General features: G+C 49.7%; 1 protein-coding gene across 6 annotated transcripts in view; it reads right to left on the bottom strand.

Annotated features, from left to right (window-relative positions):
- The window catches only part of HYDIN (HYDIN axonemal central pair apparatus protein), a 389,432-nt gene that overhangs the window by 238,495 nt on the left and 135,864 nt on the right, over positions 1–15,073 (bottom strand). For all 6 annotated transcript variants that reach the window (XM_089781371.1, XM_089781372.1, XM_089781370.1 and 3 more), the window contains one exon: positions 6,248–6,449. In XM_089781371.1, coding sequence (XP_089637497.1) covers positions 6,248–6,449 — 202 coding nt within the window. The remainder of the gene's footprint in view (positions 1–6,247; positions 6,450–15,073) is intronic.

Below are 15,073 nucleotides of genomic sequence, written 5' to 3'. Positions count from 1 at the left end.
GCCTGCCCGCGAAGATGCTCCTTCCTCTCTTCATTAGGTGGATCCCATCTCTTCCTAACAATCCTTGCGCCCGGAACAGAGTCCCATGGTAGAAGAAACCAAAGCCCTCTCTGCGACACCATCTGCGCAACCACACATTTACGTCCTCAATTCGACGATCCCTGCCCAGTCCTTTCCCTTCAACAGGGAGGATGGATGAGAATACCACTTGCACTCCAAATTCTTGGATCCTTCTTCCCAGCGCTACATAATCCGCAGTAACACGCTCAAGATCATTCTTGGCCGTATCATTAGTTCCCACATGGAGAAGCAGGAAGGGGTAGCGATCCGAAGGTTTGATCAGCTTGGTAAGCCTCTCAGTGACATCCTGATTGCGAGCTCCCGGTAAGCAGCACACCTCTTGAGATTCCAGGTCCGGACGGCAGAGGGATGGCTCAGTCCCTCTTAGGAGGGAGTCCCCGACCACCACCACCCGTCGTTTCCTTTTGGGGGTGGTGGCCGTGGAACCCCCATCCGTAGGACTATGCATCCCATGCCTTCCAGTAGATGGTGTTCCCTTCCGGTTTCTTCCTTGTGAGGTCCCTTCCAGAGCTTTCAGCACTGCAGAGCCTGTGGAGAGAGCTTGAAAGCGATTGCTTACCTCTATAGCATCGGGGGAATCCCAGGCTGGCCTTTTTCCCCTTCTAAAAGTTACATGCTGCCAGTTCTCTTCTTGGTCACGTACTGCCCTCTCTGGCTCCTCTGCCTGCCGTGCTTGAAGGATTAAACGCTGCCTTCTATCGAGGAAGTCTTCATCCTCTCTGATCAAGAGTAGGGTCGACACTTGGGCCTCCAGTCCTCTAATTTTTTCTTCCAAAATGTCGACCAGCTTGCACTTGGTGCAGATGAAATCCGTTCTTTCTTCCGGGAGGAAGACAAACATGGCACACGCTGTGCAGGTAACAGCAGCAGACCCATCACCAACCATCGCTGCAGTCCTGGAAAAGGGATTTAAAAAGAAAGGCAAGAGAACCTCCCGCCCTTCCCTCTCCCCTTCAGAACTCCCTCTCAAAACTGCCTGTTAGCACTCACCTGTTCGCTAGCTCCTTGGTCGCTTGCCCACTGCCTTATAAAGCCCCTCCCCCTACCAAGGCTCAGCCAATCAGCAGAGGCTTGTAGAATTCAAACTTTAATTAGAAACCAACAGTTTCCACCTGCCAATCACAGCACAAACTCCATCGGGGAGGGGGGCAGAGGGGAGGTGGGAAAAAAAAAGCCTCACTCTCAAACACAGGGGAAAATAAAGAAATAAATAAACAAACAACAAAAAAGAACACATACCAACCCTCAGAATAACTTCCTGCCAAAAGGACAAACTCCCTGAACCCAAGATATATCACAGTGTGATAATTCCCGGAGTCCATACCAGAAATGTCCCAGGAAACAGGTGGCAGCAGAGAGCAAGCTGAACAGAGAAGTGGCTAGTTATTTATTTTCCTTTGTGTTCCACGGTGCAGCCACTGGCTTTGACTCTTTCTTTCTGTTCATGCTCTCAGTCTGAGCTTTGCCATGTCTACAGCTCTCTCCCGCCACTCCTCCAGCCAAGCAACACACACACACACACACACACACACACACACACACACACACACACACACACACACACACACACACACACACACACACACACACACACACACACACACCATGCAGTGACGCAAGCAGGGCTGGTCTAAACATCTCTGTCCTCTTTGGTCTTGTCTGCTCCACGGAAATCAGGCTGGAATGCTAATCCTACAGTGTCCACATGGTGTTCAAGATGCTGTGTTTGGACAGTTTGGTGGGGACATCCTCTTCTTTATTGCATCTGTTCAACAGGAAACTTCCATGCACCAACAGCCAGCTTCCTCTGCAAACACCCATTTCTCCATTTGGGGCCCTTCATCTGCAGCTGGCATGGGAGAAAATTTGGGCCAGCTAGAGCGTAGAAGATGCATGCTCAATCTTGGGCCTTGCAGACAGATGAGCTGAGTTAAATGGCTTCACAGGCTCCTGATTTGCTCGAAGTAGCCCTGGACTCAGATCTGCTGACTCCTGAGACTTGGGTTCCATGTAGGTGACTGATCTCAGTGTGTGCTTAGAGAAACTCAACACCAGTTCAGTTTTCCATGGAGCATGTGTGCTGAGCCTGCATTAAGCTGGCAGCTGGGCAGCCACCCAGGGCACTTGCTGAGGGGTCTCTAGGGCAGGCTGCCAGCAGTTGGCAATGTATGGGTTAAGGGTCTCATTTTTGGAAGCTCCTAAGTTGTTCTTTCAGGATGAGGGAACCACAGTGGCACAGGTAGAAATATTTCTTGCTGGTATGTGGCACTCATGGAAGGGGCACAAGGGGGAGCACAGGACCTCCCCATGTAACCTTCACATGATTTCGCCTCACCCGCAGCCAAGGGTCCCTGTGCTGTTGCAGTCTCCTCCCCATTAGTCCATCCCACATTACCTGAGGGGCTCTGTCCTCCTTTTCCTGTGTTAGAGGCAACATGGGGGAGGGGAGCCAGCCAACAGTGGGTGGGAGACTAATGGGGAGGGGACTGGTAATCACAGCAGGGGCCATCAGCTGGTGTGGGAAGCAGCATGTGCAGCAGGAGTCCACCCCCCTCCCCCATTACCAGGAGCAGCTGGGAGGGGAGAAGAGCAAAGTGTTTTTAAGATTACTGTTGGGGTTATTCATGTGCTTAAATAATGTCAGGATCAGACAGACAGTATCTACCCTAGTGGTAGTGATTTATTGGATTATGGGATCACACCACTAGCTGTGTTGTTTTGCATGCTGTCATGATCTCTTTGACCCCTATCACTGTATACCTAAATCTGAGCTCTCCCAATAGGTAGGAAAGTGTTATCCCCATTTTACAGATCCGGCTACAGAGGCACAGAGGGTATACCTACATTGCACCTGAGAGCAAGACTCCCAGCCTGGTTAGAAAGACTTGCGTTACTGGGGCTTGTGCTAGCACATTAAAAATAGCAGTGTAGGCTTTGTGACTTCAGAAGAGATTGGAGCTAGCAACTTAAGCAGAGACCAGGGAGGGGTGGGACCTTCCCCACACTTCCCAGAAGGAAACAGAACAACGCAACAGCAGCTGGGCTCTGCTTCCCACAACGGCGACTGACAAGGGGGGGGGCAGACTCCTGCTGATGGCACTGGCCCCACTAGTCCCCCGGGCCACCTAGGTTGGGGGAAGAAGTGGGGCAGGGGTAGAGAAAGGGCAGAGAGGGGATGGAGTAGGAGCAGGGAGAGGTAGGGCCTGGGCAGAGGGGGGTTATACTGGGGAAGGGGTCACATGGCCAGTGGTCCCCCAGGCCTTCCCTGCCCAGGAACCTCTGGGAGGTGGGCAGGCTCCTCTTGTATCTTTCCAGTACGCTGTGCTGGCTATAAGTATCTTACTGGTAGGGCAGTCCAGACTGCATTGCCCTACTTGCACCACTGGGGAATAGGGCATGCACAGGGAGGCAAGCAGGAGTGCACATACACTCCCCGATAATCCTCAGAGGCACACAGCATCTTGGGCCCCAGGGCCATGGAGGTAGGGAAGACTGAGTTACGGCCAGGGCCAGGTAGGATGGGGCAAAGCGAGCCTGGGGCTGGGAGGGTGGGTGAGAGCAAGTTTCTGTGCCCCCCCAAAGGGGTAAAATGTAAATTCCTGTGCATGTCCCTGAGGGGGAATTGCAGGGAATGGGAGAGTTGCACTCTGGGGGGGTGCTAGGAGGATGACAACATAGCAGCTTGTCCTGTACTTAGAACCATGGCACTGGGTTCACCACGAGGAGAAACCATACAATCTGGAATGGAATCTTGAACTGGAAGTTATCAGAAAACCAAAACCAAAACCCCGATTGTCTGTCTAGAGGGAAACTTTGCCATTCCTATAGAAGGGACCTGCTAGAGCTGGAGAAACAAAGGGGTGCAGAAGATAGCAGGGAGGGAAATACAAACAGAAGGTCATTAGATTTTCCTTTGGAACACAGTTTGCACAGAAGTCCTATACGATGTAATTAAACACAGACAACAGTGGAAAATTAGTTATGCCCTTCAAGGCATGACTGACCTAATTATGTTGAACTTTATTTGCTCAGAAGCCTTTAAAAACCTGGCTCCATTCGAAGGCACTTGCCTGATCATTAGTGGGCTATAGTGTAGCTTTTTGCATTGACTTCCATTCGATCATGAAAAGCCACAGACGAGATCCCCAAACCACCTCAGCTTTTCAGGGCAATTCCCACACTCTTCTCTGAAGCTGTTGAGTGCAACCATAAGTGTGCAATCAAAACTGGATATATGACAACAGCTGTGGCATAGTGAAGAAAGCCTCCTCCCCCTCTATTTTAGCCCAGGTGGGATCTTTGTCCATGCGCACCTCTGTAGGACTTTCCCCTCATACTGGCCCTGTGACACAAGGATGCTTTTTCTGGCCATATACCCTTGCTGTGTTTCTTGGTCTCTGGCTGCACTTTGTTCTGTGCTCATGCTGTCATGATCATAAGGGATGGCTAGCAGCCTGGGGACTAAGGGGTTAACTGTACCTAGCCAGCTTAGCCAATAGAAATGCAGATAGGGATTTCAAACTGAGACAAAGGAATTTTTGGGTTTTTCCCTCTTGTCTCTGGCCAGTCTCTCTCCAGATACTGAGGGAGACAGACATGTCTCTCTCTCCAAGAAAAGACTCTTCTGTAAGTAGGGTAAGTAGGGTCTGTAAGACTGTCTGTAAGTAGGGTAAAGTTTAGATAAATCTGTTAGGTTTTATTGTTTTATGGTTTGGGAATGGGAATCTGAGGCCTGTGCCTTTAAAAATGGGGTTTTCTCTCCTTTGTAACTAAGTTTTGGCCCATGGTGGAATTCCCCATGAGTTTATTAATTAGTGACTTTTCCATCCAGTCATGATGCTTGTAACAGGAGTATTGTGGTGGTGATAAACGTTCTTCTCTTTCCTTTTTATTAACCTGGGATTGGTTCATTTTTGTGTCCTGGTTTTACTGTAGGGCTGAGATTTCCCAAGTGACCTTGTCCCTGGTTTTTTATCATTACTTGGGTGGTGGCAGAGGATTTTTATCCCCACAATCTAGATTTGTAAGATTTTGGGGGGAAGTTTTATACCAAAGCCAGGAAAGAGAAGGCTTTGGGGTACTTTTGCAGGCCCCCACTTCTGCATTTATCGTGCCAGAGTGGGGATTTGGCCGTGACACATTCCAGCCTAGAAGAGCAGCAGTACACTAGTTAAGTCTCCCACCACTCTTTTCATACATACTTAAGAGCTTTCTACCTTGAGCTCATAACAGGGCATGGAAGAGAGGTGCTGAGGATGCGTGCAGGAGAGTACCCTAAGCTCCTGCACCTCACTCTGAGTTCTGAGACACAATCCACTGTGGCTCTCTCTAGCCTTCTGCCATGCCTGAGTCATGAGACAGCCCAAAGGGCCAGGAAAGGCTGCCCGGCTATCCTGTGGGGGCTACCAGCCCGTCTTTGCTCCCCTCCCCTCTCCTCGGTACAGGGGTGCATGTGCCCTAAGCTATTTGATATGTGCAAACAAGTGCTGCTGGCAAGTGCAAAGCCTTGAGCTCCCCAAAGTGCCTAGCTCTGGGGATGCTAAAGTACAGGCTAGGTCAGGACTCTGAAAAGTTCCTTCGTCCATTTGTTTGCAGTGACATTTTGAAGAATGAGCCTCTGATGCCTTCCGCAGATGATGGCATCCCCAGGTCACTGCTGCAGGCTGGACCATCTTTTCTCCCACCTGTTAAGCCTGGGTATTCGCAATCTATAAATTCTCACTGACAAGAGAAGAGTTCCAAAAAATGGCATTTCAGCCCAAGTCTAAAATAGTCTTCCTATGGCGTCTGAGCAGCCTAAAAAGTAAAAAAGTTCCAAGAAAGAGAAATGGTTATGGTTAGGAAAGAGCTACCTCATTGGTGGGGACGTATTTTAGACATTGGCTTTATCATTACTTATGGTTTATGGTGAAAATGTGCATCCACTTTACTATGGGAAACCATCCATCTGTCCATGGCATTTATTGAGTGATAAACAGAAAGGCTATTTGGATGATGGGACCAGCATGGAAAATGCAGAGAACCAGTGCTTTAGAGGCATTCCCAGTCTGGAGTGGTTAGAGAAAACGTAATTTGTCCTAATCCATTCAAGAACAGTAAAGGATGAATATAGATGTTAGCTAAGATTGAGCCTCATATTGCAATTAATGTATTTTTCCAATTTAACCTTAGCTTCTGTCGTTCCTCCTCTTCTTGAGTAACAAAGACCTTCCACTGGAAGTGTGCTATGATGTCACTTCGGTTGTGTATAACCACCGATCTCTGGTTTGCTAAGGTAACATATGTCTTCTCAATCATCAAAGAGTTCTTTTCCAGTCTGACATTGACATCTGCAGCAGCTCCATACAAACTTACGTGGATATCCTCACCTAAGACAAAGCACATGTTAGAAATTCAGAGGTCTTTGCTAAGTGAATTTGTTGCTTAGAGCAATGCTTAAATGTGGATAGATGTGCACTGAAATAAATAAATATGCTTAACATAGCCTCATGGCAGACATGGTCAAGAGCAATGGGGAGCTGGCTCTCAGCCAAGGGAGAGCACATAGTGATGGCACACGGGGACTGCAATGGGAAGAGCCCAGTTCTGGAGATTTTGGGAGACGCCCACTGCTCAAGGGTGCCAATGTTTTAGGGTGGGATTTTCAAAGGTGCTTTAGTGATTTAGGTACAGACATTCCTTTGAAAGTCAATGGAATCTGTGCTCCTGAATCATTTGGGTGCTTTTGAAAAGTCTCACCTTAGATGCCGCTTGCTCAGAGCCATCAGTGTACTTCATGGATCAGAGCAGACCACCATGATACCCCACTTCCTGGTCAACACTGATAGGACCAGGGAGACACAGTGGTTCAGACTGACAGATGGAAGGAGAATCCAAAATAAAGCAAGGCACAGTGAGCCACAGCCTTGTTTGACTCTGTTTGCCAGAGCACTGTAAGAAGGACAAGGACAGGTTGACTTGAACACCCTGAACTGAGGCTTTGTGGAGTGTGGTCATGAAGAGCGGCTGTTCCACGAGAGGACTGCTATTGCTCTGCTGTTGTTGCTTGCCCCATGCATGCGCCTGCATGCTAACCGTGCTCACAGCTATTTCAATAAAACCAGTCCGAAAATGTTTCCCTTCAACCAGTTCTAACCTGTTTCTTCCTACGGGCCCAATGGAGATTGCTGCTGACTGCCCAGAACAACGGCTAAATGAGGGATAATGCCGTGGTATGAGTACCTGGCAGCACTTCTAAAGACAAACTGCCTGTAATACAAACTGACACCAGCATTTTGAAAGCTGCCCATCTAACAGATTCCAGCAAGGTGATTGCAGGGACATTCAGACTTTGGCTGTGAGGCATTAGCACACACTGCTGTTTGCACTCTGGTGATGGGGAGGGGAGCAAACACCCAAAATACTACACTTGCTTGTCATACACGCATGTAAGTCACAGCCCACCTTTACTCACTGCCTAGAAATGACCTTTCTAAATCACTCCGTGTGCAGAGACAAGGTCCAAAGGCTGGCCTGCTAGCACAGCCTGAGTAGCCATCCCCATGTTGAAGCATTCCTTTCAGTCTGGCCACATAGTCCCCCACCATCCCCTGGCAACAGAGCCACAATGCTGTCTCTACTCCAGCCAGAAAGCAGGCCCCTTGTGACCCAGAACACAGTAGATGAGAGAACAGCAAGGTCCAGCCTATAGAGGTGTGCTGTGTAGCAGCATGCAGGGCGGCCTGAGCACACTCACTCCTGGCACAGTGAGTGTGTCTGTCCTGCATGGAGCTCCCCAAACCCTGGTGCAGACGCCGTGCAACACAATTACTCTGGTTCTGGTACAAGGGGGTGCTCCATGGACCAGGGAATAGGGCCATATGAGCATGCATTCTGTTCTAGTCCCTCTGTGGGGGGTGTGGAGGCACATCTGGTCTCTTTTGGTCTTAAGTTTACCTCTCAGCCCTCGCTTTAGCTGGAGCTCCCTTTGTGCCCCTCCCCACTAGTTGCTCCTGAGCTCCCAAGTGGCTTTAACTATCCAACCCAAACTCTACATGCACTTTAGTCCTAACAACATGCAGGCTAATTTTTCTGGCTCTTAATACATTTAAAAAGCAGATGCGCAGTGTCTGCGACCGGGCACAAGCCAGGAATCAGCTGATTCCAGGCTCGCACCTGGTTCTCTCCACAGCTCTGCCTCCCCTGTTCCCTGGAGACAGTGCTTAGGGGAACCAGTTTTTAAGCCGGCTCCCACCAGTACCGGCTCCTGCTCCCCCTCATTTGCTGCAGCTCTCTGATGAGGCAGCACGGGGAGGAAGCAACTCGTTGAGTCAATACTCGACTACCCAATAAGCACATGCATACATCCCCACACCAGACTAGTCGCATACATCCCCACACCAGAGCCCTGACGTATGTTCACAAGCTGGGGGATGGAGCACATGTGCACCAGGCTTTATGTCAGAATTTAGGCACATATCAAATGCTCGGGGGTGGGGAGGCAGATACTCCATTGGTGTAAATCATCAATGTAGCGCCACATCAATGGACCCAGGTCCCATTACAATAGCTGAAGCCCTGTGCCACAATTTTGTGCTTTTGCTTTTCAAAGTTGGCCTGAGTAAAAAGTATTAGGGATTCCTCTGAAAGCTCCAGGGCTTATAGGAGTAGCTCTTGCTGCAAGAAGAGGAGATGCATCTGAAAGCATACTCAATATATAGATCCATTAATAGCTTACTATACAATAGAAAGCCCAGATCCAGTGAGTCAGCATAATGCTGTGGATTTCACTTCTAGGCAAATGAATTGACACAAAGCATGGACTTGTCAGGGTTAGCTGAGGGCACTTGCAGGCTTTATGTCTTGGGCATCAAATTAGATGTGACATTTCATTTACAACTCTTGGTATCTTAACATATAAGGAAAATAAATCCCTTGACTGTATCAGTGGCTGGGAATTTCAGTTGAGAGGGTAGATTTCTGCCGTTTAGTCGTTTGGGCTCCTTTATAGCTATGAAACCAGCTTTATTAAAACAGGACACGTCAGTCCTGTTCTTATTTACGAGGCACTCACTGTGGCTCCTGACCCCCACAGTGAGTCCCCTGCTGGCTCCCAGCAGCTGTACTGAGTTCCCTGCGACTCCCTGAAGCTGAAGTGAGTTTTCTGTGGCTCCCTGAAGCTGTGGTGAGTTCCCTGCAGCTCCCAGCAGCTATGGTGAGTTCCTCATGGCTGCCCAGCACCACAGAGAGTTCCCTGTGGCTCCTGGCAGCTGCAGGGAGTCCCCCACAACTACCGGCCCTGTGGTGAGTGTGGGAGCCACAGGGAGTCTGTGCAGAGGCCGGGAGTCAGTATTCACGAATTTTGCCATTCACAATGGATGCAGGAATATACAGCTTAGCGTATCATGGTACTTTTTCTCCTCAAAGAAGTGATTGAGACATGTAATTATCTTTCCTATGCCACAGGAAAACATTGAGTGTGTAAAATAAATTAGGTGATACAGAATCCCACAGAACTTCTTTAGTAACACAGGAAATGCTGTCCTGGAACTACTAGACATAAAAACTTTCAGAACAACTCTCTTCATACTGGTCTGACAACAGTCAGGCTGCGTCTAGACTGGCAAGTTTTTCCGCAAAAGCAGCTGCTTTTGCAGAAAAACTTGCCAGCTGTCTACCCTGGCCACTTGAATTTGCGCAAGAACAGTGACGAACTAATGTATGATCGTCAGTGTTATTGAGCAAATACAATGACTCTCCCGTCTGGGAAAAAGCCCTCTTGCCCAAATGCTTTTGCCCAAGAGGGCCAGTGTAGACAATTGAGAACCGTTTTGCACAAAAAAGCCCCGATGGCGAAAATGGCGATCGGGGCTTTCTTGAGCAAAACCGCGTCTAGATTGGCACGGACGCTTTTCTGCAAAAAGTGCTTTTGCGCAAAAGCGTCCGTGCCAATCTAGACGCTCTTTTCCGCAAATGCTTTTAATGGAAAAGCTTTTCCGTTAAAAGCATTTGAGGAAAATCATGCCAGTCTAGACATAGCCTCAGAGTCCCCTGTTTATCAGAACACTTATTTGGATAAACGGATGAGAAAATTGTTGGATAAATTTCCAATATTAATTTGGGATTTTTAATAAACTTGCAATAAGTATTTAATCATCAACTACTTCAGATGTTAGGGGGTGATAAACAGAGTGATTAGACAGATATATTGAATTATTTGCTTCATGTTTTTCTCATCTTTATTGATATGTACTGCTCCTTTTCTCCTTCGCACCTTCTTTTTACTGGGATTTGTAATAAGAATCTCTTAAGAATCCAACAGGACCAGATGTCTGAAGTTTTCAGTGCCTGGGAAATACGTAAATTCAGATTGAACTCTGGCCTGGATTTCAAAGGTTTAATCAGGCTTGGCTGTCACCTTTTTAAGCAACAAATGCCACTGAAGATTTACAGGTATGAGAAAGTCCTCTCAATTTATTACTAGAAATGCAAGCAAAAACTGCTCCGATGGGCATGAATATAGCTCTGTATCTGTCTGGCTTTGGTACTGACATAGCCACAGTTACCATAGTTTGTGCACAACCCCACAAGCATTAATGTATTTTTATCTTCAACATTTGCCGTCCCTACGCCCTTTGCATGTCCCCATGCTCTGGGACCAGGGTGGTGGGGGACGTGCACCCTTTGCCATCCCTGTGTTCTGGGGCCAGGGAGGCTGGGGATGCGTACCCTTTGCCATCCCTGTGCTCTGGGGCCACGTGCCCTTTGCTATCCCCACTGTACTCTGAAATGAGCCATAACCAGGAGCAGGGGGTCATCAGCCATAACACCCACACATTATAAAGAAAACTGAAGCACAAGGTCCCAATAGCCTCCAGATGGTCACTCCTGAATTCCTGCCTTCTGCAATTGGCCACTAGGTTCTGTGCTGCAGAGATGAGCCCCATTTGCTCTTACAATTCCTGAAACTCAACCCATGAGGAGGGATTTTTTTCTCTATTCCTCTGATTCCAAATTAGTATCACATTTAGGGCCCGTCATGAGATATACCTGCACTGTAGATTCATTGCTTGCTGAGTGCAGCATGTCAGACATTCCCTGCCTGTTTTCCCTAGCCCAGCTATTGTCCTTCCCAAAGAGTCCTGTGGCTCAGCTCAACAGAGGGGTCACTTTGAAATCACCTCAGGAGGATGCACCCAGCCTGGCAAAGTCCCAAATGGCATTCTCTGAGACTGCCCTTTCAGCAGCCCTGGGAATAATTAATCAAGTGACTGATACAAAGCAGCCCTTTTCTTATTCTGTGCCCCTGGATCCAAGAAGTAGCTGTCATCAGTTCTGCTAACAACAGTGTACCAGGCTAGATTTGCCTTAATGGACTATTAACTAAGAGACTGTCAGGTTTCTAGAAGCTTTGCAAGTAGGCTCTTAACATGCCAGATACCCAGAGGGTGGCTAACTCTTCTTGGGAGCAATTCCAGCTAAACTAACTAACACTGCAAATATCTGACTCAGCTGGGCATCACCCATGTACAGAGGAAAGCCACTTTATGAAGCTCTCCATTGAGCAGGAAGCAGACAGTACAGCAATGGATACTTATATACAGTAAAACTCCGATGGTCCAGCACTCCTGATGGTCCAGCACCATCAGGAACCCGGAAGTGCTCTGGGCAGCCGGACCATTGGAGCTGCTCTGTCCCCAGCTTTCCCGATTCAGCCGCTGCTAAAACTGACCAGCGGCTGAATCGGGAAAGCCGGGGGCAGAGCAGCTGGGGTGCTGCCAGGTAGGACCCGTAGCACTGCCCCTCCGGGATGTGGGACCAACCCAGCAGCACCCCAACTGTCCCCGATTCAGCCGTTGCTGATACTGATCAGTGGCTGACTCCAGGAAGCCCGAGGCAGAGGAGCTCTGCCTCGGGCTTCCTGGAGTCAGCCGCTGATCAGTATCAGCAGCGGCTGACTTGGGGACACCTGGGGCAGAGCAGCTGGGGTGCTGCCGGGTTGGTCTCGCTGCGCCAAGAGTCGGCGCTACCTGACCAACCTGGCAGCACTCCAGCTAGTCTGCTGCAGGCATCCCCGATTCAGCCGCTGCTGAAACTGACCAGCAGCAACTGAATCAGGGACGTCTGGGGCAGAGCCGGACTATCGGAAGGGGGGGCTATGAGGGGTCTGGGTTGGCATCCCCCCCACCACACCCCAGGCCCCTCATTGCCCCCTCTTCCAATAGTCCGGCATATCTGATAATCCGGTACCCCCTGGGTCCTAAAGGTGCCGGATTATCAGAAGTTTACTATATATAATAGCCCAATGTCTGAGTCTGTAATGCTGAAATGCTGGCTGTTCCCTCTGGGCGGCACTCCCGCTGTGGCGCTTGGCTGACTTCTGCGCCACTTACCTGGGCCACTGCGGGGAGCAAGCGGCACAAGTGGCCGTTTGGGCGCCGTGCTCCCCATGCAGAAAGGGGAGCGCAGAGTCCAAAGGGCCGTTTGGGCTCCGTGGTGCCCCAAGAGGCAGGAGGGGGAGGAGAAGAGAAAGAGAGAGGCAGGAGGTGGAAGAGAGCTGAGAGAGAGAGGGGGAGGCAGTAGAAGGAGAGAGAGAGACAGAGCAAGAGACCGGAGGCTTAGGGGAGAAGACCGACGTGGAAGAAAGACCTGAAAATCCCGTTTTCTGACGGGCTAATTGGCTAGTCATATATATAGTAGCCCAATGTCTGTGACTCTGTAATGCTGGCTGTTGCCTCTGGGCGGTGCTGTTGCCTCAGTCACATCCTTCACCTCCCGCCATGGCACTCGGCTGACTTCTGCGCCGCTCAGCCGGGCCGCCGCGGGGAATCAAGCGGCGCAAGCAGCCGTTTGGGCCCCGCGGTCCCCATGCGGCACCCGTCTGCAGCTCCCATGGGGAGCGCGGGGTCCAAACGGTCACTTGCGCCGCTTGCTCCCCCGCGGCGGCCCGGCTGAGCAGCGCAGAAGTCAGCCAAGCACCACGGTGTGAGGGAAAGGGGGGCGGGGCGGTGACGTACATGGCCAGGGGACGGGACCTGGCTGTGTACATCACCTCCCCCCCCCTTCGCCTCCTGCCATGGCGCTCGGCTGACTTCTGTGCCGCTCAGCCTGGCAGCCACGGGGGAATCCAAACGGTCACTTCCGCTGCTTGCTCCCCAGTGGCGGCCCAGCTAAGCAGCGCAGAAATCAGCTGAGCACCACGGTGGGAGGCGAATGGGGGTGGGGCGGTGACGTGACAGCAGCTCCAAGCCCCGCCCCCTGGCTGTGAACGTCACCACCTCGCGCCCCATCGCCTCCCGCCACGGTGCTCGGCTGACTCCTGTGCCGCTCAACTGGGCCGCCATATGGGAGCAAGAGGCACAAGCAGCCGTTTGGGCTCCATGCTCCCCATGGGCTCCATGCTTCCCATGCGCGGTGCCCAAACGGCTGCTTGCTCCCGCACGGGTACTGCAGAGCCCAAACGGCCATTTGGGCTCCGTGGTCCCCCAGATGAGAGGCGGGAAGGGGAGAAGAAGAGAAAGAGAGAGATGGAGAGAGAGACAGAAGGTGGAGGAGAGCTGAGAGAGGGGGAGGCAGTAGGAGGAGGAGAGAGAGAGAGAGACGGACGTGGAGGAGAGACCCGAAAATCCCATCTTATGACAGGCTATTGGCTAGTTTAAAATAAAGGCTTTGGATCATGCCTTTCATCCTCAGAGTCAGCTCTCCTTTTGGTTTTGTTCTGTCCAGCTTTTCAAGTATCAGATCTGATTCTCCTCTTGAGGAACTGAGCTGGAATTTGCTAAGGTTTCACAGTGCTACAAAACTGTCATAAGAAAATCAGGTGAGAAATTAGCCTTTTCACTAATAATGAACTCATTCAAGAACATGCTATCTGTCAGGCTATGAATGAGCTGAGTGAACTATACAGTCAGGACTTTTCTAATTAGACAAGATAACGTATTGGCACCGGAAGCCCAAGAGATACTGGGACTTATAGTAAACTGTTCTAGTGCTGTGGGTACTGTGAGAAATTGCAGGGCTGCACAAAGAATCTTTTGAATGAAGCAGCACCTATTAGCACCATCTCAGTGATTGAAATTCACCCCTCTGCACAAAGCCTATAGGCACCACGTACATCCCATGTTAGAGAGCTAAAATAGTATCTGAATCTTATGTTAGGCATTTGCACAGGGTAATTTAATCCTGTAGACATTGCTTGTCCAGAGAACTATGCAAAAGTCTGCAATGTGTCCTTAAATGTCCAAGCCAGTAAGGATACTGGTTTGTGTAGCTCTCCAACTAGCAGGCTAAATTTGGTGATGAATTCTGTTCATGAGTCGCTTCAGGAATGTTGCACATGCACTAAGAAGTGAATATGCAAAACCCTTTCCAAGCAGACACTAAGGGACCCAGAGAATTCTTTCTGCTTACCAGATAGGGTGATGAACTGGGAGTTTCAGTGGTTCCTAAATGGGGTTTAAATGCTTTCACTTCAAATAGCGGGCTGGATGTAAGGAGCACAAGTTCCACTGAAGGACAAGAGAAGAGGTAGCCCCACTGCTTGGAATGTTTAAGAGACTAAAGGTTAGTTGATTTCATGCCTCAACTTTCAGTTATGTGTTGTAAGCTCTTTGGGGGGAGGACCTTGTCTTTGTCTGTGGGCTTGTCTACATGGCGAGTTAGCGTGGGGCAAGCCAGGCTGCAGATATAAAATGTGCTAACATGCTGTACACTACCTGGCAATGCCCTATCTACTGTGCATTTGTGCATGTTTCTGAACATGCACGTTGACATATGGTAGTCAGCGCACAACAGACTCTAGTACACTGTGGAGTCACACACTGGTTTGCCATGCACTAATTCTCCAAGCAGACAATATCTGATTAATAGAAGTTTTAACATTATTATGGTTATTCATAGTAGCACCCACTATGTTCTAAGAACCTTCCAACTACTCCAGGAGAACCCACATTAATATGTCTAAGCCAAATCTTGACTTCCTCCCACACAAGAAGCTCACACTTGCTTGAGTGAC

Source organism: Pelodiscus sinensis, chromosome 12 (assembly GCF_052426305.1).
Source record: "Pelodiscus sinensis isolate ZL-2025 chromosome 12, ASM5242630v1, whole genome shotgun sequence".
Lineage (NCBI taxonomy): Eukaryota > Metazoa > Chordata > Testudines > Trionychidae > Pelodiscus > Pelodiscus sinensis.
The sequence above is the reverse complement of the archived record's forward strand: the minus strand, read 5'-3'. Positions and strand labels throughout refer to the sequence as shown.